Below are 21596 nucleotides of genomic sequence, written 5' to 3' on the forward strand. Positions count from 1 at the left end.
TCTTCAAAAGTCAGTCTGTTAACACCTACTTCATCGTGACACAACTATAATCAACCGTGACACTGTAATGGAAAAAAAAATCTAGAAATAATCCCTTTCAGTTCACTGCCAACCAATTCTTATTTTTGTACCAGCCAGCCAGTCAGGGGCGGGACTAGATCTCTCCGTTTCCTAGGTAACAACACTCCGTTTTAGATGGCGTCCCATCACAAAGAAGGCCCTGAGTGACACAGGATATACTTTCTAGTGAACCGTTATCTAGCAGCTCTTATTTGGGCTTCTGTGAACTCCTGGTCCCGCCCACAGGCCCCAGGCCCCCGCCCACCGGCCACTGGCCCCGGGACAAAGGGGGGATATTTAAGGGACACCTTTCAACCTCACCCTTTGTCCCAGTGGAAACTCCAGTCTTGGCATACAACTTGGTGAGTGTCTTCTTTTGTTTTGTTCATGTTCCACTACTGCCTTGTAGCACTGTTTCTCTAGTGGACTCAGTACTGTCTAAAACACTGTTTCTCTAGTGGACTCAGTACTGTCTATAACACTGTTTCTCTAGTGGACTCAGTACTGTCTATAACACTGTTTCTCTAGTGGACTCAGTACTGTCTATAACACTGTTTCTCTAGTGGACTCAGTACTGTCTACAACACTGTTTCTCTACCGGACTCAGTACTGTCTACAACACTGTTTCTCTAGTGGACTCAGTACTGTCTATAACACTGTTTCTCTAGTGGACTCAGTACTGTCTATAACACTGTTTCTCTAGTGGACTCAGTACTGTCTATAACACTGTTTCTCTAGTGGACTCAGTACTGTCTATATCACTGTTTCTCTAGTGGACTCAGTACTGTCTATAACACTGTTTCTCTAGTGGACTCAGTACTGTCTATAACACATTTTCTCTCTCTAGTGGACTCAGTACTGTCTATAACACTGTTTCTCTACTGGACTCAGTACTGTCTATAACACTGTTTCTCTAGTGGACTCAGTACTGTCTATAACACTGTTTCTCTACTGGACTCAGTACTGTCTGTAGCAGTGTTTCTCTAGTGGACTCAGTACTGTCTATAACACTGTTTCTCTAGTGGACTCAGTACTGTCTATAACACTGTTTCTCTACTGGACTCAGTACTGTCTATAACACTGTTTCTCTACTGGACTCAGTACTGTCTATAACACTGTTTCTCTACTGGACTCAGTACTGTCTATAACACTGTTTCTCTAGCGGACTCAGTACTGTCTATAACACTGTTTCTCTAGCGGACTCAGTACTGTCTATAACACTGTTTCTCTAGTGGACTCAGTACTGTCTATAACACTGTTTCTCTAGTGGACTCAGTACTGTCTATAACACTGTTTCTCTAGTGGACTCAGTACTGTCTACAACACTGTTTCTCTAGTGGACTCAGTACTGTCTACAACACTGTTTCTCTAGTGGACTCAGTACTGTCTATAACACTGTTTCTCTAGTGGACTCAGTACTGTCTATAACACTGTTTCTCTCTCTAGTGGACTCAGTACTGTCCATAACACTGTTTTCTCTCTAGTGGACTCAGTACTGTCTATAACACATTTTCTCTCTAGTGGACTCAGTACTGTCTATAACACTGTTTCTCTAGTGGACTCAGTACTGTCTATAACACTGTTTCTCTAGTGGACTCAGTACTGTCTATAACACTGTTTCTCTCTAGTGGACTCAGTACTGTCTATAACACTGTTTCTCTCTCTAGTGGACTCAGTACTGTCTATGGAACACTGTTATAACACTGTTTCTCTAGTGGACTCAGTACTGTCTATAACACTGTTTCTCTAGTGGACTCAGTACTGTCTATAACACTGTTTCTCTAGTGGACTCAGTACTGTCTATAAAACTGTTTCTCTAGTGGACTCAGTACTGTCTATAACACTGTTTCTCTACTGGACTCAGTACTGTCTGTAGCAGTGTTTCTCTAGTGGACTCAGTACTGTCTATAACACTGTTTCTCTAGTGGACTCAGTACTGTCTATATCACTGTTTTTCTACTGGACTCAGTACTGTCTGTAGCACTGTTTCTCTAGTGGACTCAGTACTGTCTATAACACTGTTTCTCTAGTGGACTCAGTACTGTCTATAACACTGTTTCTCTAGTGGACTCAGTACTGTCTATAACACTGTTTCTCTAGTGGACTCAGTACTGTCTATAACACTGTTTCTCTAGTGGACTCAGTACTGTCTATATCACTGTTTCTCTAGTGGACTCAGTACTGTCTATAACACTGTTTCTCTAGTGGACTCAGTACTGTCTATAACACATTTTTTCTCTAGTGGACTCAGTACTGTCTATAACACTGTTTCTCTACTGGACTCAGTACTGTCTATAACACTGTTTCTCTAGTGGACTCAGTACTGTCTATAACACTGTTTCTCTACCGGACTCAGTACTGTCTATAGCAGTGTTTCTCTAGTGGACTCAGTACTGTCTATAACACTGTTTCTCTAGTGGACTCAGTACTGTCTATAACACTGTTTCTCTACTGGACTCAGTACTGTCTATAACACTGTTTCTCTACTGGACTCAGTACTGTCTATAACACTGTTTCTCTACCGGACTCAGTACTGTCTATAACACTGTTTCTCTAGTGGACTCAGTACTGTCTATAACACTGTTTCTCTACCGGACTCAGTACTGTCTATAACACTGTTTCTCTAGTGGACTCAGTACTGTCTATAACACTGTTTCTCTAGTGGACTCAGTACTGTCTATAACACTGTTTCTCTAGTGGACTCAGTACTGTCTACAACACTGTTTCTCTAGTGGACTCAGTACTGTCTATAACACTGTTTCTCTAGTGGACTCAGTACTGTCTATAACACTGTTTCTCTAGTGGACTCAGTACTGTCTATAACACTGTTTCTTTGGACTCTCTCTAGTGGACTCAGTACTGTCCATAACACTGTTTCTCTCTCTAGTGGACTCAGTACTGTCTATAACACATTTTCTCTCTCTAGCGGACTCAGTACTGTCTATAACACTGTTTCTCTAGTGGACTCAGTACTGTCTATAACACTGTTTCTCTCTCTAGTGGACTCAGTACTGTCTATAACACTGTTTCTCTCTCTAGTGGACTCAGTACTGTCTATAACACTGTTTCTCTCTCTAGTGGACTCAGTACTGTCTATAACACTATTTCTCTCTCTAGTGGACTCAGTACTGTCTATAACACTGTTTCTCTAGTGGACTCAGTACTGTCTATAACACTGTTTCTCTAGTGGACTCAGTACTGTCTATAACACTATTTCTCTCTCTAGTGGACTCAGTACTGTCTATAACACTGTTTCTCTACTGGACTCAGTACTGTCTGTAGCAGTGTTTCTCTAGTGGACTCAGTACTGTCTATAACACTGTTTCTCTAGTGGACTCAGTACTGTCTATAACACTGTTTCTCTAGTGGACTCAGTACTGTCTATAACACTGTTTCTCTACTGGACTCAGTACTGTCTATAACACTGTTTCTCTAGTGGACTCAGTACTGTCTATAACACTGTTTCTCTAGTGGACTCAGTACTGTCTATAACACTGTTTCTCTAGTGGACTCAGTACTGTCTATAACACTGTTTCTCTAGTGGACTCAGTACTGTCTATAACACTGTTTCTCTAGTGGACTCAGTACTGTCTATAACACTGTTTCTCTAGTGGACTCAGTACTGTCTACAACACTGTTTCTCTAGTGGACTCAGTACTGTCTATAACACTGTTTCTCTAGTGGACTCAGTACTGTCTACAACACTGTTTCTCTAGTGGACTCAGTACTGTCTATAACACTGTTTCTCTAGTGGACTCAGTACTGTCTATAACACTGTTTCTCTCTCTAGTGGACTCAGTACTGTCTATAACACATTTTCTACAACACTGTTTCTCTAGTGGACTCAGTACTGTCTATAACACTGTTTCTCTAGTGGACTCAGTACTGTCTATAACACTGTTTTTCTCTAGTGGACTCAGTACTGTCTATAACACTGTTTTTCTCTAGTGGACTCAGTACTGTCTATAACACTGTTTCTCTCTCTAGTGGACTCAGTACTGTCTATAACACTATTTCTCTCTCTAGTGGACTCAGTACTGTCTATAACACTGTTTCTCTAGTGGACTCAGTACTGTCTATAACACTGTTTCTCTAGTGGACTCAGTACTGTCTATAACACTGTTTCTCTAGTGGACTCAGTACTGTCTATAACACTGTTTCTCTAGTGGACTCAGTACTGTCTATAACACTGTTTCTCTACTGGACTCAGTACTGTCTATAACACTGTTTCTCTCTCTAGCGGACTCAGTACTGTCTATAACACTGTTTCTCTACTGGACTCAGTACTGTCTATAACACTGTTTCTCTAGTGGACTCAGTACTGTCTATAACACTGTTTCTCTAGTGGACTACGACTACTTCAGACAGACGACAGAGAGAGGGGAGAGGAGGAGGGCTACATGACCTGGTGGAGTTAGGAAGAATTCACACTTTTGTGAGCTACTCTTGGGAAGCATGTTGCCGCTGTGTTGTTGTGGCTTTGGAAAGGGAAGGAGGATGTTTAACTGCCGGGAGCTGCTGCTGCGGTTGAAAGAGACAGCGCATCACCACATGTAGAGTTAATGCCTACAACGGATGTCTGTCTACTTCTAATTGGCTGTGAGAGAACGATGTTTTGAGGTTGTTGAGAGAAGGAATAAAGGGTGGAGAAAGAAAGGAGCTGAAAGGAGCTGAATGGGGAGACAGGAAGACAGTACATGTAGTTCAGCAGTCTGCAGCAGCCAGGCTTGTTGTCATTGATTGACAGGCTGTGCTGGTGGCAACACGTGTGAACAGTGATCTGGTGATCAGTGATCTGGTGGATTGACCAGGGGGTCAGACAGAGAACAGATCGCCCGCTGTGGAGCGCCAGGCCTCCCGACTTCTGAACACTGGACAGGTCTACTGATGAAGGGAGGTGTCATGCCAGTGTTGGCAGACCTTTTGGCTGGCTGGGTGGCTGGCTGGCTGGCTAGCTGGCTGGCTGGCTGGCTGGCTGACCGGTTGGCTGGCTGGTTGGCATGGAGGGATGAAGCGATGGAAAGATACAGAAAGAGGATAATGGATTGAGGAATGGAGGGAGAGAGGGATAGGGGGATGTAATGGAAAGGTGGACTGGAGGGACAGAAATACATGCTCTGAAGAGAGCTGCCAGGCCAAGCCTGGCTGAAGAGAGGGATGGAGAGGGACAGTAAAAGGGGTATGGAGGGATAGATAGAGGGAAGCAGGGAGGGATAGCTGGACAGTAACAGGAGTATGGAGGGATAGATAGAGGGAAGCAGGGAGGGATAGCTGGACAGTAACAGGAGTATGGAGGGATAGATTAAGAGGAGGTTGGGTGGAGGATTAGAGGGACAGTAACACATGCTCTCCAGCTCCCCTACAAAGCATACAGGAGGTACTATTGTGCCGACAGTTACTTGGCCACCACTGTTAATTGTCAACAGACAAGTTACTTCAGCTGTGACAAGGCTCTGTTAGAGATAGGGGAGGGTTGAGGAGGATGAGGAGATGGGGGAGGAGGTAGTGTTCCGTGTGGCCGTGGTTTGGAATGACAAGGGCCATGGTTAAGAATAGAGACAGTAGTGTGTGTGTGTGTGTGTGGGGGGGCTCTACTATGTCCCTGTTTGGCTTTACAGGGCAGCTCTGACAAAGAGGGAGAAGATAGGTTATCAGTGGTCAGTAAGAGTACTAGGTTATTTCAATAATGCTTTTGAAAAGTTATTTATAGGAAAGTGTTCAGACCCCTTGACTTTCTCCACATTTTGTTTTACGTTACAGTCTTATTTTAAAACTGATTCGATATATTTTTTTTTCAGCAATCTACATACAATACGCCATAATGAAAAAGCGAAAACACGTTTTTGCTAATGTATAAAAACAAATGTAATACCTTATTTACATGAGTATTCAGACCCTTTGCTATGAGACTCGAATTTGAGCTCAGGTGCATCCTGTTTCCATTGATCATCCTTGAGATGTTTCTACATCTTGATTGCAGTCCACCTGTGGTAAATTCAATTGGTTGGACATAATTTGGAAAGGCACACACCTGTCTATATAAGGTCCCACACTTGACAGTGCATGTCGGAGCAAAACCCAAGCCATGAGGTCAAAGGAATTGTCCGTAGAGCTCCGAGCGGATTGTGTGGAGGCACAGATCTGGGGAAGGGTACGAAAACACTTCTGCAGCATTGAAGGTCCCCAACAACACAGTGGCCTCTGTGATTCTTAAATGGAAGAAGTTTGGAACCACCAAGACTCTTGCTCGAGCTGGTCGCCAGGCCAAACTGAGCAATCGGGGGAGAATGGCCTTGGTCAGGAAAGTGACCAAGAACCCGATGGTCACTCTGACAGAGCTCTAGAGTTCCTCTGTGGAGATGGGAGAACCTTCCAGAAGGACAACCATCTCTGTAGCACTCCACCAATCAGACCGTTATGGTTGAGTCGCCAGACAAAAGCCACTCCTCAGTAAAAGGAATATCTGCATAGGTGTACAGAGGCCCATTATCAGCAACCATCACTCCTGTCTTCCAATGGCTCATTGTATTACCTAATACAAGTTTATAATTTTAAAAGGCGAATTGATCATTAGGAAACCCCTTTTGCAATTATGAAAGCACAGCTGAAAACTGTCGTTCTGATCAAAGAAGCAATAAAACTGGCCTTCAGCACAATACCTGAGGAGAGGATGGATCATCAGCTGAGGAGGGAGGTGGACACAGACCTGCTTCTTTTCACATATAGCTTGTGGTTGGATGTCTTGTGAGACTGCAGTGGATCACTACCCTTAGTGGATCACTACCCTTAAAGTGGATCACTACCCTTAAAGTGGATCACTACCCTTAAAGTGGATCACTACCCTTAAAGTGGATCACTACCCTTAGTGGATCACTACCCTTAGTGGATCACTACCCTTAGTGGATCACTACCCTTAAAGTGGATCACTACCCTTAAAGTGGATCACTACCCTTAATGGATCACTACCCTTAAAGTGGATCACTACCCTTAAAGTGGATCACTACCCTTAAAGTGGATCACTACCCTTAAAGTGGATCACTACCCTTAAAGTGGATCACTACCCTTAAAGTGGATCACTACCCTTAAAGTGGATCACTACCCTTAAAGTGGATCACTACCCTTAAAGTGGATCACTACCCTTAAAGTGGATCACTACCCAATAGTTGTAAATGTAACTTAATGCAGTGGCAGCCTCACGTCCAGTGATAAGCTAATGTACATGGTGTTTTGTGTATATATAGAAAATCTAGGGGTAAATACTGTATCTATGTACATCAGTGTTAATGTGCTCAGACAGAGCTCTTACCACCCGTGTCTCTCCTTCTAACAGAAGGCCATCTGAAACAAGACCAATCATGTGTGACGACGAGGAGACTACCGCCCTCGTGTGTGACAACGGCTCTGGCCTGGTCAAGGCTGGGTTCGCTGGTGATGATGCTCCCCGCGCTGTGTTCCCATCCATCGTTGGACGTCCCCGTCACCAGGTATGCCACTTAAGAGGAAAAAACGGAGAGCCGTTGGCCGTTACTAACTGATTTGTTTGTTTACTTATGTCACGACGTCAAAGATCATAGGCTATATACAGATAATGTAGTGTAGTTTACGTTTGTAGAGTTGAGTTGGCAATGAGACTCACGTCAGCCATGCGTCTAGCGTACGGCGTACGGCGACCTCTCCTGACCCGGGTTTGATCTCTATACAGGGCGTGATGGTGGGTATGGGACAGAAGGACAGCTATGTGGGAGACGAGGCTCAGAGCAAGAGAGGTATCCTGACTCTGAAGTACCCCATCGAGCACGGCATCATCACCAACTGGGACGACATGGAGAAGGTGGGACCCAGAGACGCCACTAGAGATATTAGACACTTGTGAATGATTTTGTAAGATGATTAAAAGCAGAACTTCATGTCTCAAGATACACATATACTTAGAGACAAGAAGCTAATGACACTTGGGAAACTATCCAATATGATGCAAATAGCCTTATGCAAATTAACACATTAATATGTCATGGTTGCATTATGCAAAACAACGTGACTTCAACGGCACAGCTAAATCTTTCTCTATCTCACACTGCGTTCTGTTCTCGTAGAACTTCTCTGACCATCTCTCCTCCTTCTTCTTCCATCAGATCTGGCACCACACCTTCTACAACGAGCTGCGCGTGGCCCCTGAGGAGCACCCCACCCTGCTCACTGAGGCCCCCCTCAACCCCAAGGCCAACAGGGAGAAGATGACCCAGATCATGTTTGAGACCTTCAATGTCCCCGCCATGTACGTGGCCATCCAGGCCGTGCTGTCCCTCTACGCCTCCGGTCGCACCACCGGTGAGTTTTCACAGGACTTCCGACTACCATACCACAATACCATACACACAATCAATACCATATACACAATCAATACCATATACACAATCAATACCATATACACAATCAATACCATACCACAATACCATACACACAATCAATACCATATACACAATCAATACCATATACACAATCAATACCATATACACAATCAATACCATACACACAATCAATACCATATACACAATCAATACCATACCACAATACCATACACACAATCAATACCATATACACAATCAATACCATACCACAATACCATGCACACAATCAATACCATATACACAATCAATACCATATACACAATCAATACCATACACACAATCAATACCATATACACAATCAATACCATACCACAATACCATACACACAATCAATACCATATACACAATCAATACCATATACACAATCAATACCATACCACAATACCATACACACAATCAATACCATATACACAATCAATACCATATACACAATCAATACCATATACACAATCAATACCATACCACAATACCATACAAACAATCAATACCATACACACAATCAATACCATATACACAATCAATACCATACACACAATCAATACCATATACACAATCAATACCATACACAATCAATACCATACACACAATCAATACCATATACACAATCAACAATCAATACCATACACACAATCAATACCATATACACAATCAATACCATATACACAATCAATACCATACCACAATACCATACACACAATCAATACCATATACACAATCAATACCATATACACAATCAATACCATATACACAATCAATACCATACCACAATACCATATACACAATCAATACCATACACACAATCAATACCATATACACAATACCATACACACAATCAATACCATATACACAATCAATACCATACACACAATCAATACCATATACACAATCAATACCATACACACAATCAATACCATACACACAATCAATACCATACACACAATCAATACCATACCACAATACCATACACACAATCAATACCATATACACAATCAATACCATACCACAATAAATACCATACCACAATACCATATACACAATCAATACCATACCACAATACCATATACACAATCAATACCATACCACAATACCATACACACAATCAATACCATACCACAATACCATACACACAATCAATACCATACCACAATACCATACACACCATCAATACCATACCACAATACCATATACACCATCAATACCATACCACAATACCATATACACCATCAATACCATACACACAATCAATACCATACCACAATACCATATACACGATCAATACCATACCACAATACCATATACACAATCAATAATCAATACCATACCACAATAGATAATACCACAATACCATATACAATCAATACCATACCACAATACCATATACACAATCAATACCATATACACAATCAGTAATACACAATACATATACACAATCAATACCATACCACAATACCATATACACAATCAATACCATACCACAATACCATATACACAATCAATACCATACCACAATACCATACACACAATCAATACCATACCACAAATATACACAATCAATACATACCACAATACCAATACACAATCAATACCATACCACAATACCACAATCAATACCATATACACAATCAATACCATACCACAATACCATATACACAATACCATACACAATACCATATACAATAGATACCATACCACAATAATACCATACACACAATCAATACCATACCACAATACCATATACACAATACCATCAATAATACCATACCACAATACCATATACACATACCATACACAATACCATATACACAATAGATACCATACCACAATCGATACCATACCACAATGCCATATACACAATAATACCATACCACAATACCATATACACAATAGATACCATACCACAATACCATATACACAATCAATACCATATACACAAGATACAATACCAATACCATACCACAATAGATACCATACCACAATACCATACCACAATACCATATACACACCAATCAATAGATACCATACCACAATACCATATACACAATAGATACCATACAATACCATACACAATCACAATACCATACAATACCACAATACCATACCACAATACCATATACACAATCAATACCATACCACAATACCATACACACAATCAATACCATACCACAATACCATACACACCATCAATACCATACCACAATACCATATACACCATCAATACCATACCACAATACCATATACACCATCAATACCATACACACAATCAATACCATACCACAATACCATATACACGATCAATACCATACCACAATACCATATACACAATCAATACCATACCACAATATATACCATACCACAATAGATACCATACCACAATACCATACACTATCAATACCATACCACAATACCATACACAATCAATACCATATACACAATCAGTACCATACCACAATACCATATACACAATCAATACCATACCACAATACCATATACACAATCAATCAATACACAATACATATACACAATCAATACCATACCACAATACCATACACACAATCAATACCATACCACAATACCATATACACAATCAATACCATACCACAATACCATATACACAATCAATACCATACCACAATACCATATACACAATAGATACCATACCACAATACCATATACACAATAGATACCATACCACAATACCATATACACATTAAATACCATACCACAATACCATATACACAGTAGATACCATACCACAATAGATACCATACCACAATAGATACCATACCACAATACCATATACACAATACCATACCACAATAGATACCATACCACAATACCATATACACAATAGATACCATACCACAATACCATATACACAATAGATACCATACCACAATACCATACACAATGCCAATACACAATAGATACCATACCACAATACCATATACACATACCATACCACAATACCATATACACAATCAATACCAATACACAAGATACCACAATACCATACCACAATAGATACCAATCAATACCATACCACAATACCATATACACAATAAATACCATACCACAATACCATATACACAATAGATACCATACAACACTACCATATACACAATCAATACCATATACACAAGATACAATACCACAATACCATACCACAATAGATACCATACCACAATACCATATACACAATCAATACCATACCACAGTACCATATACACAATATATACCATACCACAATACCATATACACAATAGATACCATACCACAATACCATATACACAATAGATCAATACCATATACCACATAGATACCATACCATATACACAATAGATACAATACACAATCAATACCATACCACAACCATATATACACCATCAATACCATATAAACAATAATACCATATACACAATCAATACCATACCACAATACCATACACACAATCAATACCATATACACAATCAATACCATACCACAATACCATACACACAATACCATACACACAATCAATACCATACCACAATACCATATACACAATCAATACCATACCACAATACCATATACACAATCAATACCATACCACAATACCATACACACCATCAATACCATACCACAATACCATATACACAATCAATACCATACCACAATTCCATATACACAATCAATACCATATACACCATCAATACCATACCACAATACCATACACACAATCAATACCATACCACAATACCATACCACAATCAATACCATACCACAATACCATATACACAATCAATACCATACCACAATACCATATACACAATCAATACCATACCACAATACCATATACACAATCAATACCATACCACAATACCATATACACAATCAATACCATACCACAATACCATATACACAATCAATACCATACCACAATACCATACACACAATCAATACCATATACACAATCAATACCATACCACAATACCATATACACAATCAATACCATACCACAATACCATATACACAATCAATACCATACCACAATACCATATACACAATCAATACCATACCACAATACCATACACACAATCAATACCATACCACAATACCATACACACCATCAATACCATACCACAATACCATACACACCATCAATACCATACCACAATACCATATACACCATCAATACCATACCACAATACCATATACACCATCAATACCATACCACAATACCATACACACAATCAATACCATACCACAATACCATATACACGATCAATACCATACCACAATACCATATACACAATCAATACCATACCACAATATATACCATACCACAATAGATACCATACCACAATACCATATACACTATCAATACCATACCACAATACCATATACACAATCAATACCATATACACAATCAGTACCATACCACAATACCATATACACAATCAATACCATACCACAATACCATATACACAATCAATACCATACCACAATACCATACACACAATCAATACCATACCACAATACCATATACACAATCAATACCATACCACAATACCATATACACAATCAATACCATACCACAATACCATATACACAATCAATACCATACCACAATACCATATACACAATAGATACCATACCACAATACCATATACACAATACCATACCACAATACCATATACACAGTAGATACCATACCACAATAGATACCATACCACAATAGATACCATACCACAATACCATATACACAATACCATACCACAATAGATACCATACCACAATACCATATACACAATAGATACCATACCACAATACCATATACACAATAGATACCATACCACAATCGATACCATACCACAATACCATATACACAATAGATACCATACCACAATACCATATACACAATAGATACCATACCACAATACCATATACACAATCAATACCATATACACAAGATACAATACCACAATACCATACCACAATAGATACCATACCACAATAGATACCATACCACAATACCATATACACAATACCATACCACAATAGATACCATACCACAATACCATATACACAATAGATACCATACCACATACCATATACACAATAGATACCATACAACACTACCATACCACAGTACCAATACCATACCACAATAGATACCATACCACAATACCATATACACAATCAATACCATACCACAGTACCATATACACAATATATACCATACCACAATACCATATACACAATAGATACCATACCACAATACCATATACACAATAGATACAATACCATATACACAATAGATACCATACCATATACACAATAGATACAATACCACAATCAATACCATACCACAGTACCATATACACAATAGATACTATACCACAATACCATATACACAATAGATACCATACCATATACACAATAGATACCATACCATAATACCATACACACAATAGATACAATACCATATACACAATAGATACCATACCACAATACCATACACACAAGATACAATACCATATACACAATAGATACCATACCATATACACAATAGATACAATACCATATACACAATAGATACCATACCATATACACAAACACTTGGTATAATGCTACAGACACAATATTTTCTACTCCTATGACGACATGGTTTGACATTCATAAGTGCTGTTTACATTACTCACATAATAGTAGTAGTCCAGGTCTGTACAACTCCAGTCCTCAGGTGCCTAATTGGTGTCACACTTTCCCACCATCCCTAACAAACACAGCTGATTTAAACTAATTGCATTCTAAACTGAAGATCATGATTAGTTAATTATTGGTGTCAGGCGTGTTAGCTGGGATTGGGGCAAAACTGTGACACCAATCAGGCCCCCAATAGACTGGAGTTGCCCAGGCCTGATATAGATACTTTAAGGGTAGTGATCCACTTTAAGGGTAGTGATCCACTTTAAGGGTAGTAAATCCACTAAGGGTAGTGATCTACTTTAAGGGTAGTGATCCACTAAGGGTAGTGATCCTAAGGGTAGTGATCCACTGCAGTCTCACAAGACATCCAACCACAAGCTATATGTGAAAAGAAGCAGGTCTGTGTCCACCTCCCTCCTCAGCTGATGATCCATCCTCTCCTCAGGTATTGTGCTGGACTCTGGTGATGGTGTGACTCACAATGTCCCCATCTATGAGGGTTATGCTCTGCCCCATGCAATCATGCGTCTGGATCTGGCCGGTCGAGACCTCACTGACTACCTGATGAAGATCCTGACTGAGCGTGGCTACTCCTTCGTGACCACCGGTAAGATGGCCACCAAGAACCAAGATTTCTATAGACAGGATTAGTTTCACATTATACAGAGACAAGTTGAGAGAACATGATCTTGGTAGGTTTATACTATCTTATCTATGATGTGTTATTTAGTATACTAGGATTCAACCAACATCAAGATAAGCCTATCTATGATATGTTATTTATTATAAACTGGGTGGTTCGAGCACTGAATGCTGATTGGCTGCCACTCTGAATTGATTCACCAACACTCTGAATCTGCCCCCTACAGCCGAGCGTGAGATCGTGCGTGACATCAAGGAGAAGCTGTGCTACGTGGCCCTGGACTTTGAGAATGAGATGGCCACCGCTGCCTCCTCCTCCTCTCTGGAGAAGAGCTATGAGCTGCCTGACGGTCAGGTCATCACCATCGGCAACGAGCGTTTCCGTTGCCCAGAGACCCTCTTCCAGCCGTCCTTCATTGGTATGTATCTCTCGCGCGCTCGCTCTCTCTCAATTCAATTTAGATGTTCTTTAAGGGGCTTTATTGGCATGGGAAACATATGTTTACATTGCCAAAGTAAGTGAAATAGATCAAACAAAAGTGAAATAAACAATAAGAAATTAACAGTAAACTACACATACAGAAGTTCCAAAATAAAATAAATTTCAAATGTCATATGTCTATATACAGTGTTGTAATGATGTGTAAATAGTTCAAGTACAGAAGGGAAAATAAATAAACATAAACATGGGTTGTATTTACAATGCTGTTTGTTCGTCACTGGTTGCCCTTTTCTTGTGGCCACAGGCAACAAATCTTGCTGCTGTGATTGCACACTGTGGGAGTTTTTCCAAAATGTGGATTTGTTTTCAAATTCTCTCTCTCTGTCTCTCTGGTTCCTCTACAGTAGACCATGTTCACCTTACCATGTAGCTCTCCACACACTTACTTCACATTTGACTCTGTTGCCATACATCATGTATCAAACTCATTCCACGGAGGGAAGTGTCTGCAGGTTTTCAATCCTCCCTTTGTATTTGATTGATGAATTAAGGTCTAATTAGTAAGGAACAGGAAAGACCAAAAACTTGCAGACACTCGGCCCTCCCTGCCATACATGTCACAACACTGTCCTCTAGTGTCCAATGGACATTGCCATTCTGTTACTGTTAGATTCCACACACAGCCATTTAATGTAAGCATAATTTATCTATTCCTTACATGTCTAACACATGTAGGTCACCTACATCCTGTCTGTGGAGGTGTCGTTGCTCACCAAGTGTCTCTTCTCATCTCACCTGCTAAGGTATGGAGTCCGCTGGTATCCATGAGACCGCCTACAACAGCATCATGAAGTGTGACATTGACATCCGTAAGGACCTGTACGCCAACAACGTCCTGTCAGGAGGTACCACCATGTACCCTGGTATTGCTGACCGTATGCAGAAGGAGATCACCGCCCTGGCCCCCAGCACTATGAAGATCAAGGTGGGGCAACATTTCTGTTCAACACAGGAGGAACTAAGATCCAATGTCCACCTGGGTTGGAGTCAATTCCATTTCAATTCTCTCCTATGCTTTTCACTTAGGAAAATTTGGATTTGATATTGGAATTTGGTGTACTTTCTGAATTGAAATGGAATTGATCCCAACCCTGATGTTTACACTAGTGTACTACTGAATGAAGCCATGGCTTGGGCGTGTATTCTATGTGGTATGGTAGTATGGACATTGGAATATTGACTATTTCCAACAGTGTCAGAGCCGTGGATATGCTGTAGGTTTACAGGAGTTGCCCCACTATCCTCCATGTTCAGCCAACTATCCTTTACTTTAAATAACAAACCATGTTTGCCTAATACTGTACACACACACAACGCTGGTTCAAATCAGCAACACTGTCTGTCCACTGTGCTAGACTACATAAGAGTTCTGAACCAGCCCTCTCCATACACTTCACTACAATAACATGCTAAATTGCATTTTGACTAGAATGGCTAACTCTGTATATCCACAGCTTTGATTTAAATCAGCAACACTTGTGCACTGAGAAGCAAAGGACCTTAGCCTCTGAGATCTTAACCAACCCTCCACATCTCTCCTCTCCTCTCCTCTCCTCTCCTCTCCTCTCCTCTCCTCTCCTCTCCACCTCCTCTAGATCATCGCTCCCCCCGAGCGTAAGTACTCTGTGTGGATCGGCGGCTCCATTCTGGCCTCTCTCTCCACCTTCCAGCAGATGTGGATCAGTAAACAGGAGTACGACGAGGCCGGTCCTTCCATCGTCCACAGGAAGTGCTTCTAAAACATCCCATCTACCCACACCTCTTCCATACACATTCACCCTCCTTCTGTTGTCTGCCTTTGTACCGTTTACTGTATATACATGTTCTGTTGTAATAAAATAGTTGCTTGTAACAATAAGCATTAAGCTACTTTGTTGTTGGATGCCTGTTTGGTTTGAGGGAACACATTCAGAATACATAAAATAGTGTTGTCTGATCTTCATTATAATTTGACTATCTGGGCCCTGACTATCTGAACCCAAAACGGCTGCACTCGTGCGCTATCGTGCATAAATGTATTTATTTATTTTGCCCCCCCCATACCCCAAAAACGATCACAACACGCAGGTTAAAATATCAAAACAAACTCTGAACCAATGACATGAATTTCGGGACAGGTTGAAAAGCATTAAACATGTATGGCAATTTAGTTTGCACTTATAATTTGTTTGTTTTTTTACCTTTATTTAACTGGGCAAGTCAGTTAAGAACAAATTCTTATTTTCAATGATGGCCTAGGAACAGTGGGTTAACTGCCTGTTCAGGGGTAGAACGACAGATTTGTACCTTGTCAGCTCTGGGATTTGAACTTGTAACCTCAAGGTTAGCTAACAGTAACGTGTCCTATTTAGATAGCTTGCTGTTGCCAGCTAATTTGTCCTGGGATATAAACATTGAGTTATTTTACCTGAAATGCACAAGGTCCTCTACTCTCTACAATTAATCCACACATAAAACGGCCAACTGAATCGTTTCTAGTCATCTCTCCTCCCAGGCTTTTTCATCTTTGAACTTATGGTGATAGCATCTAACCTTTCATTGTATTACCACGACAACCGGCAACAAAGTTCGTCTTTCAAGCACCCACGTGGGTATAACCAATGAGGAGATGGCACGTGCGTCCCTGCTTCTATAAACCAATGAGGAAATGACTTTGAGCGCGTTCTGCGTCATAAATAGGAATGAGTTCTATTTTAGCCCTTGGCGTCGCAGACGCTCGTTGGCGCTCGGGAGCAGTGTGGGTGCAATAATTAAATAACATGGATTTCTACATTTATTTTGCGACAGCATGTGAGGCTGCGTTTACACAGGCCGCCCTACTCAGACTCCCCCATCCCCACTCTGACCCCCCCCCCATTGGTCTTTTGACCAATCAGATCAGCTCTTTGCCAACAATTGGGCTGCCTTTATAAACACAGCCTAAGTAAAATGAACTGTTGTAAATAATCAACCACACGAGGAATCATAAGTATTGCTACTGAAACAAGATGACAATAACAGTGTGCCCATGGATTTCAACAATTCCAACCCTAGAAAAGAAACCCACCATGACCCATTCCTGAAAGTTAGGCCACAACCTTCTGCATCCCAGAACATCCGTGCCCTTTTCATCAATCCTCTGACAAGCAGTACCCTTCATTTAGCCAGTTTACCTCATCTGAAATAATAGCCGGGGGCCGGTTTCCCCAAAAAACATCTTAAGGATAAATTGGTTCTAAGATTAACTTCGCCTTAAGATGCTTCTGGGAAAATAGGCCCAGGTTGACTTGTATTTGACGGAACTACATTTTTGAATATGATACTACAACGCCACCCTCAGTCTGATGAATGTATTACATCTGCCAGAGAGGCGCTTAATTGAATGGTGTGTTTTCAAAGTGCCACAGGTGATTCTGATAGCAATAATTAAATAGCAGGAACAACTAGCGACTTTTCAGAATCTGCCGCAGTCGTGTTAAAATAGTATGCCTGGCAGTTACTGGTCAATGACATTTAGGAAGACTGCTTCGTTTCCACCAGCAAAGAAAATTACAGAAATGTTAAGATTTCCGATAGGCATAGTGAAGTGGTTTGGCTCTATGTTTTGCAACGTCGTCGTGTGGTTCATGGGATAAAAGCTGAAAAACTGTCGGAAGAATGCGAGAGGAGTTACTGGTGTTTCGAGTGCCGCTGGAGAGTTTGCCACAGTGCTAACGTAAACTCGTACATCACCTTGGTCCGTACAATTGCCCTTATTTTAGCGCCCCAAAAACCTAAGACTTCCAGATCAACTGTAATGTCAATACCATTGTAAAGCACAATTTCTCCCCTTTCCAACATAATCAATTACATGACCTAAACGCTGCCCGTTTCTGCATAATTCAAGCAGGCAATGAGCCCCGTCGGTTCTTTTTAAAAATGGCGGGTGGGGAAGCGAAACTAATGCGTGATAGTGAGAAGGAGAGATGTTTGTGTGGGAAAATTGCTTTTTTTTTTACTCGATCTGTCCAACTTATCACCTTATCACCTCTAAAATGTAAATCAAACACTATAAAGAGTTTATATAATGTGTCATTACATACCTACTTGAAGGTTTGTGTCGAATTTGAATCGGGTTTTTAGGGCGGTGCTAAAGTGATCTTAGATGTAAAACACTGGAGAATGATGATCGCATGCAATGATGATGCAAAAAATGACTAGGTATCCCCCTTTACCCCCGTCACTGTCCATTTCTTGTTTCTAAAGGATGAGAGAAGTGCTACACCTGGTGGAGAGAGATTGTAAGACAGAAATAGTAGCTTTATGTGTGCTGTACGTTACGACGTGACACGTCTAGATGTAACGGAGGGTCCGTTTTTTCAACTTTTCTCCAATACTATAGAGCCATTACCATGTCGATCAACGCTTGAATATAAACCTAGTTCACCCCCCCGATTTTGAAGTCAACACAGTCGCTACAGCCCCATTAGTTGTCTTTGTAGCCTCGTTTGAATGTCGCGGTTACGCACATTTGTACGGAATGGGGTGAGTTTACGTTACATAGCTGAGTATGGGCTGCTACACTGGTAAGAACACACAGGTTACAATTTAAGTAACTATTTCAATAGACCTCCAATATATGTTTTTTTTTTTTTAAGTAAGTGACAAATGATTCATATCCCTTTCAATGTGGATTCTTGTGAACAACTGCAACATGCTGGTACTGATGGCCTGTTCAGAAAAATCAGGCTCTGTTGTTCGTCTGAGGATCGCAAGTGGTGTGAGTTAACCATAGGTTCTCTGGTGTTAAATGCATGGGTCATGGTAGCCCAAGATGTGCTCTTACAGAGTCTGTTACTCCTTAAGGTCCAAGGACCTCGTGTTATTTTCAGAGGTAGACTGGCTCTGGCAGCCATAAACAGCCAAATATTCCATCTAAATGGGACTCGTTTCTCAATTGCGATACAATTCTAGAAATAAAGCCCTTTACTTTCATATCACATAAAAAATAAATAAACGTGTATAATGTGTATTTTAGATATTATTTTTAACTGGCTATCCCAGTTGCAGGCAACAGTATTTTTCAGTGACACCAGTTTCGGGCAGCCTTCTTCCATTATACCCAGGTGTGGGGAGCATGCTAGATAGAAAATGAACACAGGCGGTCCCTCTGTCTTCCGTAAACGTGCTGTGTAACATGGCGATATGGCCGTGTGGAAACAGTAACCCTACGAAGTGGTATTGTTTTGTGTTTTGAAATTATTTCACACTTAAATGAAAGAGAAGGTCCTTATGATTCCACAACCGTACGGAAAGCAATGCTTGGTGATGTTCAAACCGAGCGTCGGGGCTCCAAGTCAAATTTAAAATTACATTTTATTCGTCACATACACATTTAGCAGATGTTATTGCGGGTGTAGAGAAATGCTCTTAACAAATAGCACCCATACAGAAGACTCATTCATTCAATGACTCTTGTGTAATGGAACTGAGTCATGGTGGTTGATTCACGGACCAACTCAAGCCTGTGTTGTCTGCTACATCTATTTCACAGGCTAAGCTGGACCACTGGGAAGCCTGCCTATCCACAGCTCTCCCTTGTGATGTGGCCAGCCTGCTGAAGCTGTTCTGTCTGGAGCTTCCATACCCCCCAACAACCCCTCCTAGACATCCACTCTGCCCTGCTAAAGGCCCAGTTACTGCTCACTGTGGAGTAGAGGACCTCGGGCCACCCAGCTGCTGTCCTGCCTACTGCCTGACAAGAACTGTGCCTTCCTCACACTTTTTCCATTTCCTCTCAAAGGTCTCCGGCAGGTAATGTGTACAGAGCAGTGCCAGGTAATGTGTTTTGAGCAGTGCCTGTGCCATTAAGGTCTGACCTTTTTGAAGAGGCTGTAGTATACTTACATACTGGGAGCTAAGTTACCATTCTATTTTGGAACTCATGTTCTGTGCTGTGAAATATATTTAAATGCGTTTCCCAGATTGAGATGCGTATAATTTAGCAGATGCTTTGATCCAAAATGTCTTGCTGTACTGTACAGTTCCTGTTGGCCAGGTCAGGCTCTCCAGTCCCTCATCCCTGTTGGCCAGATCAGGCTCCAGTCCCTCATCCCTGTTGGCCAGGTCAGGCTCCAGTCCCTCATCCCTGTTGGCCAGGTCAGGCTCCAGTCCCTCATCCCTGTTGGCCAGGTCAGGCTCTGCCCCAGTGATGACAGAGCTGCAGAGTACAGGGCAAAAATGTATTATTTTATGCTATTCTCTTTCCTACAAAGCAAAGGAAAACAGAGCAAGGTTGGGTCCTGCCCCACTTATGATAGGTGGAACCATGAACTCTT

At 40.9% G+C, this 21596-nt stretch overlaps 1 protein-coding gene across 1 annotated transcript; it reads left to right on the plus strand.

Moving 5' to 3' along the window:
* The first annotated feature begins 347 nt into the window (after positions 1–347).
* LOC135506224 (actin, alpha cardiac muscle-like) lies at positions 348–17169 on the plus strand. The gene is made up of 8 exons (XM_064925744.1): positions 348–422; positions 7391–7544; positions 7763–7891; positions 8193–8388; positions 14602–14763; positions 15026–15217; positions 16044–16225; positions 16896–17169. Exons 2-8 carry the CDS (start codon positions 7416–7418, stop codon positions 17037–17039), a joined length of 1134 nt encoding a protein of 377 aa, XP_064781816.1. The 5' UTR covers positions 348–422; positions 7391–7415; the 3' UTR covers positions 17040–17169.
* Positions 17170–21596: the final 4427 nt, after the last annotated feature.

The sequence above is a fragment of the Oncorhynchus masou genome, chromosome 19 (assembly GCF_036934945.1).
Source record: "Oncorhynchus masou masou isolate Uvic2021 chromosome 19, UVic_Omas_1.1, whole genome shotgun sequence".
NCBI lineage: Eukaryota > Metazoa > Chordata > Actinopteri > Salmoniformes > Salmonidae > Oncorhynchus > Oncorhynchus masou.